Genomic DNA, 17,821 nt, shown 5'->3' on the forward strand with positions numbered 1-17,821 from the left:
ATGAAACCACCTGCCCTGAAATACTATCAATTGGTACAGAATTCAGCAGCCCATCTACTTAGCAACACAGGCCTCCAGGGACACGTCACTCCAGTGTTTCCCTCCTACACCGAACTCAGCATCCAGGCTTGTGTCTTAATATTCGGAGCACTCCGATCAACTGGCCCTTCATATCTGAGAAGTTACCCCGCCTTCTGTGGCCCCGGCAGCTCAGGACAGCGGCTTTCCACAGGAGCAGGGACTCTGCCAACCGGTGGGTTGGGTCTTGAGCGCAGGAGAGAACTTTCACAAGAGCAGGAGCTGTGCTGGAATTCACTCCTGCGTGAGAGAAAAATGCACACGGCCCCACCCCCGTCAGAGCTAACTGCACACTTCGGTTCTGGGACCTCGCTTGCCCTCGGTGATGCCACTCGCCCAAAAAAGCCCCGTGAAACCAGCAAAACTGCAATTGTCTGATGAGAGCGAGGGAGAGAATTATGCCTGGTGAAATACTTGGGAGACTCCCATAGGCTTGGTGTTGGGGAGAGGATGAGGCAGCTAAGTTGATAGCTGTTTCCTGTTGGTCTTTGTGTTGCACTTGTGTGAGAACTGGCTCTGCTTGTTTCTCCTTTCCAGTACTGTGTGTGCATAGATGACTGCTCCTCCAGTAACTGCATGTGTGGCCAACTCAGTATGCGCTGCTGGTATGACAAGGTGAGAACTTTTGAACTTCACGTTGGGTTGGGCTGATAAGCACGTGAGTGCTGCAAAATATTTATAACAGATAATTTTAACAAATGTCTTGAAGATTTTCTTAAGTCCAGCGTCTCAAACAACCTTGGCTTCCGTGTGTACGTGGCAAGAGACGCAATAAATCTAAAACCAGTGTTACTTCTGTACCAACGGAGCCATTAATTATACCCACATGATACGCAGGGTTTAACAATCCATGCAAGCTCCATTGAAGAGCAGGGTGAGTTGTTTAGTCATTAAGTGTAATTTATAAAAGAGGGGACGTGACTAGTGGTATTTTATTTTTCCTTTATTTACTGTGATCTACCTCCTGGGGAGGCTGAATGGGTGCATTTTAATTACAGGGTTGCTAGGTGGCTGCTCTAGTGTTTTGTGTGTATATGCTTAAGTCACCAGGGAGATTTCAGGTTAATTCTTACATAGGTTCCACTAAGATCACACGTCCCCTGCAGGCTTCTCCCTTGGCGATTTTGGTATCTCTTGGCTTTTGCCAGGAATCTGTTATAATTGTCCTTTGACAGGCTTCACAATCTAAAGTAACGTCATTGCTTGTATAATTTGACCAGTATGGTTCAGCTGCATGAGCCCTGGGTTCAGAATCTGGAGACCTGGTTTCTACACCAGGCTGTACCACAGAGTGTCTCTTTCTCCAGTTGCAAATTGTGACAAAAGATGCAGGCACACTGCTGTAAAGCACTTTGAGATCTGCAGGCGAATAGCAGTGCATGCATGCAAGGTCCTGCTTTTGTGTATTGCCTGTCTCCTGTTTCCGCTAATGCTGCAGAACTTCCTCAAACTGTGGGGAAGTTTGAGTTTGGATCCATGTTATCATCTGAGTCAACACTAGAAGAGGGATGGGAATTGGCTTATCAGCTTTACACTTTGGGCAAATTCAGCTCTGGATTGGAGCTTTTCTAGCTTTCACTCCAGTTCCCGAAAAACGTAGGAATACAGAGTTAATCCCGTCCTGATCTCATGTCTCCAGGATGGCCGACTCCTGCCTGAATTCAACATGTCTGAGCCACCGCTGATCTTCGAGTGTAACCACGCTTGCTCCTGTTGGCGAAACTGCCGGAATCGGGTCGTGCAGAATGGGCTCAGGTGAGAGAGAAGGCTCCTGGTTTGGGTCATTTTAAAAAAAGGAATAAAGTTCCCTGCTCATCTGCTCTCGTTTGTCCCTAAAGGCAAAGATTCCCAAAGAGGAGGGCATGCTTATATTGTGATTGAAAGATGTAAATCGGAGCCATGCCCCAGGATCCTGCCAGGAAGCACCAATCCAGAGCAGGGCCGTGGGATCGGTTAGGCTTCCTCTTAGGCACATGGTCCCTCTTGTGTTCTTTAGTGAGATTAACCATACAGTTTATTAGTTGCTTCAGTGGCAGTTTAGATGTTACTTTCAGGATATGGTCTTCGGGAAAATAGACTAATAATACGGTAAACAGCAAAGCCATTTAGATCAGAATTATTGGCTAGCTGTTCGTAATCAGAAGCAGAGGCCAAAGCTTGCAGATCTGGGTTCCTAAAGTTCCTATGTCACAGGTCTGGTTGATTTTTTTCCAGAGACGCTCAGCACACATTGACTTCAGTGCCATCAATCACGTCCCCACTATACGCCCAAGATACGTTCCAAAAGAACATGGATGTATAGTGAAACGAGGCAAAGCAGGGAATTTTTTCTCCTCAGCTGACTTCCGTTTGTGCAAATTGGCTCTTTTTTTGTGCGACACAAGTGCAGGGAATGGGAAGACTCATAACGCAGCAGTTCCCACCAGCGCCAACAACGTTAATCGGCGTATACCGGGGTGACGTATAGCAGGGACTCCCTGTATTGCCTGAGAATGGATGTAAGGCCTTAACTTCAGGGACTCCATTTGGAAACATGGTCTGTCTCCTATAAAACGGAGGGAAGGATGGTGTGGAGAACTGACCCCGGTTACACCGATGTCTGTGCTTCGGGCTGGTTTTGGTTTGTAAAGAGCTGATTGCGGGGTTTTTAACTTTGAATATTTGAAATGTATTTTAAAACCCCCACCGGCCAGTTCAGCCTGTGTGTTCATGTGGAGCACTGCACACGTAGGGTTGTCGCTGTTGTGCCGTTTGTTAAAGTCTTGCTGAGGGAAGCAGAGCAGCTCTGAACCTTGATGCTGGGGTTGAGTGGGGAGGCCCTGAGGCACCCACGGGGAGGTCAGATATTTCCCAGAGCTCTGGGGGCAGCATCCTTTGAGGAATCAGGGAAAACTCTTGATCTGCCAAGTGGCTGCCCAGTAGTGAAGCCTGGGTGCTCCCCCTTCATTCTCCATGTTTCCCTTCTCAAATTGGCTCCCAATTAATGTTCTTCATCAGTGACACGTTTCCAAGCCTACCTGGTGTCGGAAAAGCAAGCGAGGTGGCCCATGCTTCCTCCGGCCCCCAGTGCAGGGCAGCCGCCTTTTCTGCAGCTGTTAGCGCTAAGGAGAGTGCATCAACGTCGGGCCATGCTTCTGGCACCGTCTGCCAAGGGTGTGACGTGCCCAGGAGGAGAGGCCTGATTTAATGTAGGCAATATAAAGGACATAGCCAAGGACATAAGAATGACCACAGTGGCCAATGCCAGTTCTCCCAGAAGGAGTGAACCGAACAGGTAACGATCAAGCGATCTCTCTCCTGCCAGCCATCTCCACCCTCCGACAAACAGAGGCTAGGGACACCGTTCCTACCCATCCTGGCTAATAGCCATTTATGGATTCAACCTCCATGAATTTATCTAGCTCTTTTTTTAAACCCTGTTATAGTCCCAGCCTTCACAGCCTCCTCAGGCAAGGAGTTCCACAGGTTGACTGTGCAGGACGTAACAGGGTGAAATGAAAGAAAGGGAAAAAGAGGGCTCAGCAGGATTTCCCCTCTGATAGTGGAGTCTGTGCTGGTGGAATTAGGCACCAGTGGGGCTGCAGGAGATCAGCATTCCTGGGGCATGCCCACTGCAAGGTGGAATACGCCAGCAGTGGCTGAGGCAGTGCACTAGCTGACCACACAGGGGTCTGGTTTTATGGGTGCTATAAAGGGGCCAGGAAACCCAGCATGTTTCAAGTTACGGACTTCCCTTCCGGCCTCTCAGCTAGCGGCTTGTCTAGGAACAGTTGGGACCCACCACCTTTCCACCGCTCTGCAGAGGGAAAGTGTAGCTGTATAGCGATCCCATGCCCTGGTTCCCTGCCCCCCCTTCACACCCATGCTGTCCTGCTGAATTCTCCCCCTTCCATTGGGCGGATGGGGACCATGGGAAGGGAAGAGAAGCTGGTAGCTGACATTTGAATTCCATGTGTAAATCCCCAGTGGTTTTAGGGGGTGGGAGGTACCATGGAGAGCACCCAGGCCCATAGTGACCTCCCCCTCCCCAAGCATTAAGCCCAGTCCCCGTGGAGTGTTGTGAAGAAGGTTCTGCAGGATGGGGGTAGTTGCTTCCCCATCTTGCTGGGCCGCCAGCCAGTTTGCACCTGGTTTTCCTTCCACTCGCAGTAGCAGGGGGATCAGCTCCTGGAATGCAAGGAACTGGGGTCGCATTGTAACAAAGCGAGAAACTGTCTCTTGAAATTCACGTGTTCTGATTCAATTTGTGGTTTCTGCGTAGCCCTCCCCTCCTCCGAGAGCGGATGCCCTCTGCTGCCATTAATGGGACCCCTTTTCTTGTCTTTCAGGGTTCGATTGCAGCTTTATCGGACTCAGAAGATGGGCTGGGGTGTGCGGTCGATGCAGGACATTCCCTTGGGGACGTTCGTGTGCGAGTAAGTTGATCGGCTTAGAGTAGCTCGAAAGAAAGCATCAGCCCATGACTCTGATGATGTGTTGGACAGTTGGTGTCGTGCACCAAAATTAGAGTGCTCCTTCCTAAAGGGAGAGATGGGGGCAAAAAGAAATGGCTTTGTATAGAACATTAAGTGTATAAAAACGGCCACAGTGGGTCAGACCAAAGAGCCGTGTAGCCCAGAACCCTGTCTGCTGACCGTGGCCCATGCCAGGTGCTTCAGAGAGAATGAACAGACCAAGGAGTTGTGAAGTGATCCATCCACAGAGGGTATGTCTAGACTATATGCCTCTGCCGACAAAGGCATGTAAAATAGGCTACCTGACATTGTCAATGAAGCGGGGATTTAAATCTCTCCGGCTTCATTAAAATAAAAATGGCCACCACGCTGTGCTGGCTCAGCTGATTGTCGGCACAGCGCGGTGGCCATTTTCATTTTAATGAAGCCGGGGATATTTAAATCCTCACTTCATTGACTACGTCGGGTAGCCTTATTTTACATGCCTCTGTCGGCAGAGGCATGTAGTCCAGACATACCCTCAGTGAACATTCCCTAAGTAGTATGAGCATATCTTCACGTTTTCCCCGTCCTGCTGGAGTCTACCATCATCTCATAAGCTCACCTGGAACAAGAGTGGTCACACAAATTCCCATTCAGCAAAGCACACAAGGATGTGCTAAAATCCATTTGACACGCGTGAGATTTAAACATGTGCTTAAGTGCTGTGCAGAATTGGAATGCTTTCCTGACTCCAGGCTTATGACTTTGCTGCAGCAACTGCTGTATTGAGAGAGATGCCTAAGAGACGCATTGGTTTATGCTCTGAAGGCTTTGATTGTGTTGCAGAAATGAGCAGAGATACTGGAAACGCAGGGCGGGGGTAGAAATAATCCATTTTCTATTGGAGATGGGCTCAAACTATAAAAATCGCATCTGGAACATCCCAAAGTCTAGGTGTTGGGGGTGCCTGAGTATCTCTGGAGCCTACGTTTTGGGTTGGGCTGGTTCCTGGTCAGTGTGAGACAAGTCAGAGTTCTGTCCTGGACCAAAGCACTGGTTTGGACCCTGACTCAGCAATTCACTTGCAACTGGGTTTAAACCTCAACACGGTTCCTTAGGCTTCAGCGTGATGCAGATAATTCATAATGATCTTTGGAAAATGTCCCATTCAGCCATGTTCTCAGTGAGGCCAGGCTCTTGTGCTGCCCATGAAAGCAGGCTCTCTGTGTCTTAGCAGTATGTCACCGATGCCCCATAGTATTTTGGACTGGGTCAGGAAATTAATTCTCAGGGCGTCGCCTCTTGAGACACTTGAGCCGACGCGAATTCTGAACAGTGGCAGGAATTTAAATAAATACATTCAGCTAGAACATGGTAGAAGTTTTCCTGCACCTGCAAAACCTCATTAGAAGCTATAACCCCCTTGGTGGTGTTTTCATGGTTCGGGCCCAAAGCCAAGCCTTGCCCGGTGATCCATACTGCAGCTGGGCTCTAGAGCGATGGTGGTAGACATCAAACAGGGCTGTCTGCTCACAAGGAGCATTCAAAGTTCAAATTAAATTTAAAAAATGTATAAATGAATGGAGATTGCCTGTCTCCTAGAACTTGAAAGGTCATCGAGTCCAGTCCCCTGCCTTCACAGCAGGGCCAAGTACTATCCCTGGCAAATTTTTGCCCCAAATGGCCTCTGCAAGGATTGAACTCACAACTCCGGGTTTAGCAGGCTAATGCTCAAACCACTGAGCTATCCCTCAGAACAAACCCTAGGCCCAGAGACCAACTGGGTCCAGCACGAATGGAGGGAAAAATCAACTCAAATCCTGCCTGGAAACGGGGCGAAAAAAAGGAAGCTCCCAGTTGAAAGAGGTTAAGTAAGATGTAGGCTTCCTGCCTGCAAAGGCCAGGCACCCCCTTCCAGAGTCACCGAGGTTGGAGTGGCCTGTCCTAGGCCATACATGGCCGTTGGCCGGAGTCCCCAGTTCGTGGTTGGGGTGCACACTGGTGGTCTGTGACTCCAGCCTCTCGGAGTTAGTCCTGCTGAAAGCGAAGAGGAGTTGCAGAATTGGGCCGTAAAGGAACATCTGAGCTACGTCTCAAGATCCATTTTAACTCCTCTCTTTTTTTTTTTTTTTTTGGCTCACAATTGCTTATCAAAAGGATTGGCTTGAAATAGAACACTTTCCCTGTGCCATTATTCAGCTGCTTTTTAACCGCCGTCAGTGCTGGCTGCGGTGCGACACTAAAGCAATTTTGCTCCATCCTAATCCCCTGTTGCGCTGGGTTACTAACGATTTTGTGATTTCCCGTAATGCTGCAGCCTTCCGGGAGTGGTTAATAAATACCAAGATGCACTGAAGGCAAAATGATAGGCTGCTTCGTGTCCTAGTCTGGCAGCACAGATTTGTGCTGGGCTGCCCGAGGTCAGGAACTGCATCTGAACTCCCCCTCTGTTACGGAAGGCATGGTGGTTCTCTGCGTTAGTGCTTCAGGCTTTCATCTCCAGAGCCCTAGGATCAAATGCTGGCAGCACGAGGGTAAATGCGCACAGTTAATGTTGGGAAAGTGCTTGGAAGCTGGAAAAAATGCTGTTCAGAGGGTAAGGAACAAATACTGTAGTGTGGAAATCTCCGTGTGCTCTTCAAGGGACAGTTGCTCATATTTTTAACCCTTCACTGCTTACCAATTTGTTTTACTATAGCACCGAGGAGTTCTACCCCTCGTGCGAGGTACTGTGTGCACACAGAACAGCTCCTGTTCCAGGGTATGTCTAGACTGCATCCCTGTGTCGGCAGAGGGATGTAGATTAGGCAGGTCGACATTGCAAATGAGGCAGGGATTTAAATATCCCACGCCTAATTTGCATAAAAATGGCCGCCACGTTTTGCCAATTCAGCACTTTGTCAGCAAAAAGCGGCAGTCTAGAGAGGGATCTGTCAAGAAAGAAAGCCTTTTTCCACAGCTCCCTTATGCCTCCTGCCACTTTTTGCTGACAAAGTGCGGAATCGGCAAAACGCAGCGGCCATATTTATGCAAATAAGGCACGGGATATTTAAATCCCTGCCTCATTTGCAATGTCGACCTGCCTAATCTGCATCCCTCTGCCGACAGAGAGATGCAGTCTAGACATACCCCCAAAGTTGTCGCGAACCAAATATAAAAGAGACTGAGAAGCAGAAGGGAAGTGAGACAGTAGCTGAGTGAGTTCCTGGTTCCTGACTGGGGTTCCTCGGCAGAAGGCAACACAAAAAAACAAGAATAATAGTGGTAGCTGGCCTGGCCATGCCACAAGCCTGGAGGAAGCTACAAATATTTAATTCTCTGCTTGAAAGGAAGCCATTTCAGATGGAGAGAAGAAGACTAACCTCTCGGCTTGCTGGGCCTAATGGTGATTTCAGGAACACTGGTTTGACACCATTGTCACCGTATGGACTCTGATAGTCATACTCCTGATTTGCAAGTGGTAGGAGGCTCAGGTTCCTTTGATGGATCCACGGGGGGTCGATTCAGTGGGTCTAGCGAAGACCCGCTAAACCGACCACTGATCACTCTCCCTCGGACTCCAGCATGCCACCGGAACGAGACGAGTAAGGGAGTCCATGGGAGAGGTGCTCCCGTCGACCCCGCGCAGGGAGGAGCCAGCTGTAAATAGACCTAAGCTACGTTGGCTTGAGTTACACTACTAACGTTTTTCAAAGTGCACAGCTGAGATTGGCCTTTCCCCCAGTGCAGCCCCGTCCCGTCCGGTTAACATAGCGCTGACCTTCGGGGGGAGGAGGACACAGTGTGGCAGAGCGCTGGTGGGAGAGCACTTAACTAGCTCCTGCCCCATCAGCTCCAATAAAGAGGAGCTGATTGGGACTGGTGGAAAAGGCTGATGCTGGCCTGTGGACTGGCAGCGAGAGGCTACAACGGCTGGGAAGGGCCAGAAGGCCGGGAGAAGGCAGGGAGGGAGGGAGTTGGAAGCATCCTAGCTGGTGCCAGACTCTACCTGGGAGTGGAGAAAAACCCTGTAAAGTTGGTATCTGGCTGGACACTGGTGGTGGGGAACCTGCAAAAGAACAAAGAACCCAGGTGTTGCACTCGACAGAGCCTCCAAGCCGTATTTGGGAGGGCGAGGCCCGGAAAGGGGGGCTGGTCGTAGGCTTCCAATGAGTAGCTTCTATGACCAGTCACAGTATTTCCATGTTTGCCCATTGCAGAGCACACAGTTCTGTGCTGGTATGTGACTGTCCTCTTCCAGCGCGTGCTGCCCATGTGTTGCAACATTGCCCATGAGAACCAGAAAGTCAGCAGACAGTAGCCAAAAGCCAAACTAACTTGTCTGCCGTTATTGGGCAGCCGGGAGAACCGCAAAAGGACACTGCTTGGAGGGAAAAGGTGTCCCCCGTTTTAAAATGGACTTGGAACGTTCAAAAGTATTAGCAGTAGCCTGAGTAAAGGAATTTTGATTTTATTTCAAATGCATGGGGCCCAATTCTCAGTGAGTGTCAATCAGCAACACTCCGCGGGCTTTGATGAGCATCTGCTGGTTTACACCTGCTGAGGAGTTGGCCCCTGACTTTTAACTGACTATGTCACTTTCGTTCTTTGCACACAATAGTCAAGACATTAAAATCCAAGCGCGCATTTGCATAAGCTCACTGCTGCATTTCCCATTCGTCCGACAGGTACGTTGGAGAGCTGATTTCTGATTCAGAGGCAGATGTACGTGAAGAAGACTCCTACCTCTTTGACCTTGACAACAAGGTAGTGTGTTGAAGGGACGCCCTGGCAAAACAAAAGCCAGCTCTGGCTGCTCTGGAGAGCTAAAAGAACATTTGTTCCCAGCTGGATGGGCAGGGCAGGAGCTGAGAAGCACTTCTCACCTGCCGGTCACCGCAGTTGATTCACCGCTAAGTAAAGCGTGGACTGCGTGGTGTAGGGAATTGGTAATGGGTACGAAACCTGGCTGCGTTTGAATGCAGCTCAGATCGATGGTCACAGCACGTTATCCCCCGCTGATGGCTGTTTGGCCCGTGTGAAATAAATTAGTTGTCTCAGTCTGGTTTCTAATGGCCACGTGCCTCTGTAGCAAAGCCCACCACCCCGCTGGCACTAGCCAGCACCCATGTTGGCAGCCTAAACGAAGAGCTCTCTGATTAGTGAGCTGATAGACTGAAATACCAGCTCACCGGCAAAGGATGGTTCCTCCGGTACCCGGGCAGGGCAGTGCGGGGGAGCTCACGCTGCTGCTGGGACAGCTGAATCTGCCTGGAGAAGGACGGCTGTCCCTCGAGCTGTGAGCTCAATCCTTTCTCAGGGCTTTATGCTCACTCCAGAAAGTCTGAGCGAAAGCCTAATGCGGCTCTGTGCTCAGCAAGCGCAAACCTGCAGAGAGGTACGTGGTGATTGCAGGACAATTGGGGTGGGGGTGCAAACATAGGGTTTGGTGATTAGAGATGTAAAAAGAGGCGTTGCCTTTAAGAAAGGGAGGGGCTTTCCCAGCCACTACGGAAGGATCCAGTGAGGAGTCAGAAAGTAGAAGGACCAGCCTCTTGTAAATGTCACTAACTGCTCAGTCTGCTCAGCCATGGATTGGCTAGCAGGCAGCATCGATGACTAACCAAGCCCTCATCTCCGCATCGATAGAGAGCAGCTGCCTTGAGACATTTCAGCGTGGCTGCCAGCGCACATCTGTCCTGCGTTTCGTCAGCTGGCTCTGTTAGTGAGGCCGGCTGGGCCGAGGATTGAAAGTATCCTGTAGGGAACAGGCAGATTGGGAGGCAATAGCACAGAAACCCCCTTCGGTCCTCCTGCCTTCGCTTCTGGCTAAATAAGAATGATGCTGGCACCAGGGGATTGCCGGGAGTTCCGTAAGGGGCCAGGACGCCAATTTCTCTCGCTATTCTGAGCGTTTGGCCTCTTCTCCCATAGTCCTCCTGGGCTCCTGGCCTTTCAGAATCTCCCAGAAGCCATTGCATCAGGAAGCTGTGCTGGAAACGCTGCAGGATGGGTGCTCAGCGGCCAGTGCAACCACACAGCACGGTGCAGAGATGCGTGTGACACAGCGTAGCTGGTGTGGGCCATTGGCACGTCCGCCGGGTCTGTGCTATAGGCTTCGGCCACCACAGCTGTGCCAGGCCCGGGGGTGAGGACGTGAGAGTCCTGACCGACCACGGTGCAGATGTCGTTATCCTGGCAGGACTGTCTTGCCACACAGCTTGTTTGGTGTGGGACAAAGCCCAGCGTTGCCAGTATAGCTCCATAAACTGGGCTGTACTTTGCTGGTACCGCATACCGCTATCCCTGTACTGCCACAGCCCTCCTCGCGCAGACACAGCTGTGCACCAGTGCTGCCCAATTTCATCCCCTCAGCTACACAAGGCCTTGGGAGCATCCCAGACACTTGCCTTGGCAGAGCTCTGAAGAAGGCCACTGCATCCAGCCTGCCAAGCCCACGGAACAGCTTCTAGCAGAAGATTTTGGTTGATAGAATCCTAGAATCCCAGGGCAGGCAGAGACCTCTGGAGGCATCGAGTCCAGCCCCCTGCCCAAAGCAGGACCGACCCCAACTCGATCAACCCAGCCAGGGCTGTGACAAGCCGGGACTTAAAAACCTGCAGGGATGGAGGTTCCAGAGTGATTGCAGTGATGTAGCTTGTGCCTGTTTTTCCCTTCCCATGAGGACCTGGCTCTGGTATGTCCTGTCCTGCCTGGGCACAGCTTCCTAGGGCTGACCAGCCAATGTGGGAGAGTGAAAGTGCTGCTGAGCATTCCTGGCTCTGCCTCAGACGGGGGCGTATGAATCCCTGCAGTAGGGGATGCTTCTTGTGCCGCCCCCTGGTTGCTTCCCAGGGACCAGCCTTTGGCAGAGGAAAGCTGCTCAGGAGTTCATCTAGAATGCCTCCTGTGTCGTGCAGAGGGGTGCCGTGCTAGTAGAGCAATGCCTGGCACTCGGTAGCACTGGAGACTGGCTAAGCGGGCTCCCTCTGCAGGAATTCTTGCCTTTGCCAGCCCCTGGAGTGAGAGCTCATGTGCAGCGCTCACATCTGGTGCTCTTGGGAGACATGCAGCGTGCTGGCCGCACAGCTGTGTGGCCTGCTTGCAGCTGGAGAGCAAGAGTGGATTCAGCTCCCTTGTGCGGTTGCATAACACCCCATGCAGCTAACCACCAGGGCCGTCAGAGGCTTCTTGCGAGGGCATGGAGAAGCTGCCTGGTTGTACGGTGCTGATCCAGGGAAAACAGGATTCTATCAGAAGAAATGTCCAGCTGGAGAAAAGAAGCCAAGCTGACCTGTTGGGTCATGGAACAGCATTTCCTCCTTGCTCTGGCTACGTTGGAGGAGCTGAACAGTCACTGGGCAGAGATACGAGACAGCGGATCCTCTGTAAATCATCAGCATTAGACAAATAAATTATAATGGGGTCATCATAACCACTAGGATCCTGGTGAAGATGACAGCTGTGCAAAGAACACTCCACTGGAGAGAATCCAGAGGGAAAATGCTTGGAAGAAGTGAAGCCAGAATAGCAGCAGGATGGTCATTTCCGGTTTTATCGCCAGGAGCTCTGAGCACCAGAGGGAGTGTATGTGCAAGAGCATGACAGACCCCACTGAGAGTACTCGGAGTGCTGCAGAAACATCTCTCTAAGGGCACGTCGACGCCACACAGAAGATCAACGCTGCCGCAGTCCATCTTCCGGGTTTCGATTTAGTGAGTGTAGTATAAACTCCCTAGGATCAAACTCAAAGGGCGCCCTGCCGGCACCTTTACTCCTGCTCCTCACGAGGAGTAAAGGAAAGCCAACCGGAGCGTGTGCTTCTGTCAGCCTCCCATCATATGGGCAGCACAGAAACACGATGTAAGTTATGTCGTAATCTACGTAGCTGGAGTTGCATGTCTTACTTCCGCCATCCCATGTAAAGCAGACCAGGCCTAATGGAGTAAGAGATCTGCTACACTCTCTCTCTTTTTTAAAATATGGAGCGATCCCTATCTCACAGAGCTGGAAGGGACCTTGAAAGGTCACCAACTCCAGTCCCCTGCCCTCACAGCAGGACCAAGTACCATCCCTGACAGATTTGCCCCCGATCCCTAAATGGATCCTTCAAGGATTGAGCGCACAACCCTGGGTTCAGCAGGCCAAAGCTTAAACCACTGAGTTATCCCTCCCCTCGTTGAAACATCTCATGGAGCAAGGAACATGTTTATCCAAGAGGCCAGTTTGGGCATTCTGAAAACAAGCCTCAATCTCTCCCACCTCAAGTGGAGGGAGAACATGCCTCTACCTATCAGGCTGGAACTCTTCCTGGAGATCAAGGAATCGGTAATGACTGGAGTTGAGTTGGGAACATTCGTTAAAAGAAGTTACGTTGGAAAGGGGCCTGTGGAATAAATTATAGGACAATTCCATCAAAGGCTGCTAAACCAGAGACAGTATAAGTGCAGGACTCATCCCTATGGAATATTTTCTGTCTTAAGCAGGGGGCAGGAGAGAGTAGATTAGAACCTAGTGCTGTCGGTGTGTTTCATCTCCTAGCTTCTGGGATTTGGTCAATGAAGAGGCATCAGGATATGCAGTGAAACAATGCATCTTGTGTATCTTCACCAGCTGCAGCAGTATCAAAGATGCAGACAGGTTCTTATTCCCACAGTACTTCGTAGTCCTTAACATCTTTATCTTCACAGCAACCTGTGGGGAAGTGCTGTTCTCCTCTCCATGCCTTAGTTTCCCAGCTGTAAAATGGGGTCAGGTGATGTGCCCAAAGTCACCCAGGAAGTCTGTGACAGTTCTGGGATTTGAACCAAACCAATGTGTAGGCTAGAGCTCTAACCACCAGACCATCCTGCCTCTCAGTTTAGGTAACCATTGTGAGAATCTGTCCTGTTTTGAGAAAGCGAGTGTTGAGTTCCCAGGAGGAGCGGGGCAGAGCTGTCTCTTCAGGAGTGTCTGTGGAGTGGAACTGTATGGGATTTCACCTCATCGTCTGTGGAAAAACAGCCCCCCAAATGGGAGCACTCAATCAAAGAAAGAAACCTGCCAGCCAAACCAGACTGAGGAGGGCGGGAAGCAATCAGGTGAAGGCAGGAAACAGAAGGCAGGTCCTGCTAGATTGCTGCTGAGTGATTGGAAAATATGTCCAAATGGAAAAAAATGATCTGGAAGGCCTGTGGATCAGTGTCCTAATAGATCAAACACAAAAGGGGTATTATTGGTGTCTGCCTGAGACCAAATCACACTAGGGAACAGCATGATGGGCTTCTTGGGCACCGGCCCCCAAGGTGCAGCAAAAGAAGAGCTGTTTGACCACAGGGACCGTCAGTTTGAGTGACAGATGCTGGAGGGGCTATGCTGCCAGTTCTAAAACAGCCCTGGGATTTCTAAGTATTGAAGGTGACAATTTCCTAACTCAAGAAATTGTTGAAACCACTGCAAGGGAATTCTATATTAGACCTTGTCTTGACAGATGGAGAGGAACTGAACACTGAACTAAAAATTAATGGTAGCTTAGATACAAGTGATCATGACTTGATCACATTTTTAATGTGCAAACAGAATAAAATCCAGGCCAGGAATATATATTTATACTTGGGTGCTTTAAAAGGGCAGTTCCACGAAACTGAAAACAGGGTATCAGCCAGATGAGCTATGAGGAAGAATTTAATGAGCAAAATGTGAATGCTCATTGGGAATTGCTTAAGACGACGTCGCTGTATGTCCAAAAAGCCACAAATGAGGAAGGCGGCTATATTGGTTAAGGAAAAGGCTTTGAAGGAAAGTGAAGGCAGCCATAAAAAAAAAAAGAACAAATGGAAGAAAAGGGAAGTTGATAGTGATGAATATAAATCAGAAGTAGGAATTGTAGAAAATCAGTAAAGGAAGCCAAGGGGCAAAAGGGGAAATGTGTGACTAGCAAATTAAGGCCAATAAGGAGGAGTTTTTCATAATGTTAGGAACAAAAAGAATCCCGACAAAGTGTTGGCCCATTACTAGATGGAAATCGTAGAACTAACAGCAAAACGCAGGAAAGGCAGAAGAGCCCAGTACATAGCTCTGTTTTGCAGTCTAGGAAAACCCAAAGGCTGTGATACGGTAACACGTTTTTCACGCCACTGGGATCTCAGGAGGATCTTAAACAGCAACCCCTGAAGTGAGACACTTATATCGGCCAGTCCAGAACATGCACACCCATGAGTTGTAAAAGATGTGGAGGAGGTGCTCACTGGCACTATTAGTCTTGGGTCTGTGGAAGTCTTGAGTGCTGGGGAGGTCGGGACAAGTGGAAGAAAGCTCATATTGTGACAGTATTTAAAGCGGGTAAACGGGGTGGCCCCATGATTATAAGTAGGACTAAATTTATGTCACAGAAGTGGTTGATTGCATGCCTTACAGAGACATCTGTGACATTTTCCGTTTCAGTATTAGGGCCCTTGTAGCTCCCGGCCATTGGTCCCCCCGGCTCCTGACACAAATCCGTAAGCAGAACCTCATTTGCACAACGCACAGGGATGGTGGCCGGCTCAATGCGCTTGTGGCGCGCCAGGCGCATACCTTGCTCCTGCTGATCACAGCTGAAGAAGCTGAACCTTTCCTCCCCAGTGCCCGGCCGCCAGGGTTAACCCCTCTGAAATCCCAGCGTGGTGGGTGTTATCGTCCCTCTGCAGTAAACAGCTCAGGCACCTTCTCTGGTCCAATACTCGGCTCACGGTGGAATGAGCGATATGTTCCTCACATACTCTGCAACCTTCAGATCCAGCTGAGTCCTCTTGTGGCCGGGCTTTTAGCACCCCCACGCCTTCCTCCTCCAGTCCTTGGCCCTGGAAGTATTTCATTCTCCACTTCAGAGGCTGGGAACCTCAGCCGCACGGAGTTTACCCTCCTTCGAAATTCCCATTATGGAAAACTCTTCCGGGTCCATTTTTTAGCAGTTGATCGAGGAGGGAGCAAATGTACAGTCAGTGAGCGATTCACAGCAACTCACAGAACACGAGTGGAGACGCCTGGTTTTTTTGGATGGCCATTAGTGTAACAATTGCAACGCCTGCTACCTTTTAAAAACTGTAGCAGGCTGCTCAGTACAGACCGAGTGTGTAACTTTTTCAGATCCTCTCTTAGGGCGGCTGTATCGGTTGGCTGCCAGAATTCTGGCCCAGCTGATCCATGAAAGATTGTGAGGTGCTTGCCCAGAAGGGAATGTCAGCACCACTAATGGATCCTTTTGCGTTTGGCTTCCGCGTGACTGAAATTAGCGTCTGTAATTAAAGCCTGCAGCTTGCACAGTCATTCTCCGTTGGAATAAAAAACCCCGAGGAAAACGAAATATTACTATTGTGACGGTGAGGGCCTTCTGGAAAGAGAGACAGTCGGTGTTCTCTCTTTCACGGGCATCTAGGGAAGCAGCATGTTGGCTGTAAGCTCTGGCTTGGTGCTTCTCAGCTCTCATGTTCAATTAGCAGGACAGGAGAGATTCTGGTTCCTGAATCCAGTGGCCTTTTACCCACCAGGTGTGTGTTTTGCATGGAACAGAAGTACCACGGGAGCAGGTCGGTGCTGTAGCACAGCAGGTCTGTGGAGAGCAGATCTGCTAGCTCAGCTTTGCACAATGCTCCTCAGGTCAGGAGTGTTTGGAACAGCCTCCGAGCACGCACGCCAAGCGCTGTGGGAAGAGATGTGTATTTTGTCATGCTCCGCATAATGGGTTGGCCTGTGAAGCCTTCAAGTTGGAGGCTCCAAGCTTTTGAAAGCTCTCGAAATTCCCTTGTGTGTTAACTGTGAAGTGACCTGTATCTCAGTTGCTTTTAAATAATGATGCTCATATTAAAACAGCTCCACCTAATGCACCGTTCCCTGTTCCTCCCTCTAGGATGGAGAGGTGTACTGCATAGACGCTCGTTTCTATGGCAACATCAGCCGCTTCATCAACCATCTCTGTGAGCCAAACCTCATCCCTGTGCGAGTATTCATGTCGCACCAGGACCTGCGCTTTCCCAGGATTGCCTTCTTCAGCACCAGGCAGATCGAAGCTGGTGAAGAAATCGGGTATGTGTTGCCCACAGAGTCTGCATTTCCCCGAGGAATTGGCCTTGTCTGCACATTGCAAATTCCATGGGGTTTCTGGGTCGTTCTGAATCTAGGAGCTAGGCTACACGACTTTTCCAGAGCAACCCGGCTGCCCACCCTGCCACTGTGTAGACTAACGCTTGGAGAGCTGCTTGGGTCTAAAGGTCTGTCTACACAGCAACGTTATTGCGAAATAACTTTCCTAACGTCTACACAAGCCAACCGCGATTTCAAAATTAATTCGAAATAGCGGAGGGCTTATTTCGAAATTGGTAAACCGCATTCCACGAGGAATAGCGCCAGTTTTGAAATTGCTGTTTCAAAGTGCTATGTAGATGCTTATTTCAAAATAGGGGGCCTCCAGCCCTGCCCAGGATGCCCTGCAGGCCACCCTGGCCACAAGGTAACGTCTGACCTGATGCCCTGCTGGAACCAGTTCCGGCTGGCCTTAAATGCGATTCAGCATCCAATCAGTGTGGACGCGTTATTTCGAAATAGCAGAAAGCTATTTTGAAATGCATTTTGTGTGTAGACGTGTTATTTCGAAATATCTTCCAAGATATTTTGAAATAACGCTGTAGTGTAGACATACCCTAAGAGAGTAAGAAATTCCGTGACTGGGGAAGGGAGAGTGGCCTACTGGTTAGCACAGTTGTCTAGCATGTGGGAGACCTGGGTCCTGTTTCCTAGTTCTGCCAGAGGCCTGCTGGGTGACCTTGGGCAAGTCGCTGGGTGACCTATTCTCCATCGTTAAATAGGACAGAAACGATGCTCATCTCCTGTGTAGAAGGCCGTGAGAGCACTGCCTTCTTATTGCCAGTCAGTTGCATGCTCAGGCAAAGATAAGTAAGCCTGGTGTCTTACAGGTAAAGGAATCCGTGCAGGAGTTGGAAAGGTGCTTTCTGGGCTTGTCTTTCCTTTAATCCTTCCAGGGATCTCAAAGCGCTTTGTAAATAAATGTCGTCTCCTGTCGAAGTGAGGAAGTGTCTGTACTTACCACTGGGCAGATGGAAATGCAGGAGTGTGGGGGCTTCCGCTGCCTGGTAGAGTGCAGAGAGGGGGTGCCACTCCACTAGACCGGAAACCCGGAGCCTCACGCTTGGTTTGGATACTGACTCGCATAGCCCTCTCATAAACAAACGCGAGCAGGGCAGCCTAGATGGAGCTGCTATATAATGGGTGCGTAACTGGCTGGAAAACCGACCCTAGAGGGGGGTTTCACAGTCGAGCGGGAAGGGCATAACGCAGGGGTTCTGCAGGATCAG

At 50.1% G+C, this 17,821-nt stretch overlaps 1 protein-coding gene across 12 annotated transcripts in view; it reads left to right on the forward strand.

Annotated features, from left to right (window-relative positions):
- The window catches only part of EHMT1 (euchromatic histone lysine methyltransferase 1), a 179,104-nt gene that overhangs the window by 151,816 nt on the left and 9,467 nt on the right, over positions 1-17,821 (forward strand). For all 12 annotated transcript variants that reach the window (XM_075905437.1, XM_075905436.1, XM_075905438.1 and 9 more), the window contains 5 exons: positions 616-693; positions 1,718-1,833; positions 4,407-4,493; positions 9,182-9,260; positions 16,360-16,535. In XM_075905437.1, the coding sequence (XP_075761552.1) occupies positions 616-693; positions 1,718-1,833; positions 4,407-4,493; positions 9,182-9,260; positions 16,360-16,535 (536 nt within the window). The remainder of the gene's footprint in view (positions 1-615; positions 694-1,717; positions 1,834-4,406; positions 4,494-9,181; positions 9,261-16,359; positions 16,536-17,821) is intronic.

This window comes from Pelodiscus sinensis, chromosome 22, assembly GCF_049634645.1.
Source record: "Pelodiscus sinensis isolate JC-2024 chromosome 22, ASM4963464v1, whole genome shotgun sequence".
Taxonomy (NCBI): Eukaryota; Metazoa; Chordata; order Testudines; family Trionychidae; genus Pelodiscus; species Pelodiscus sinensis.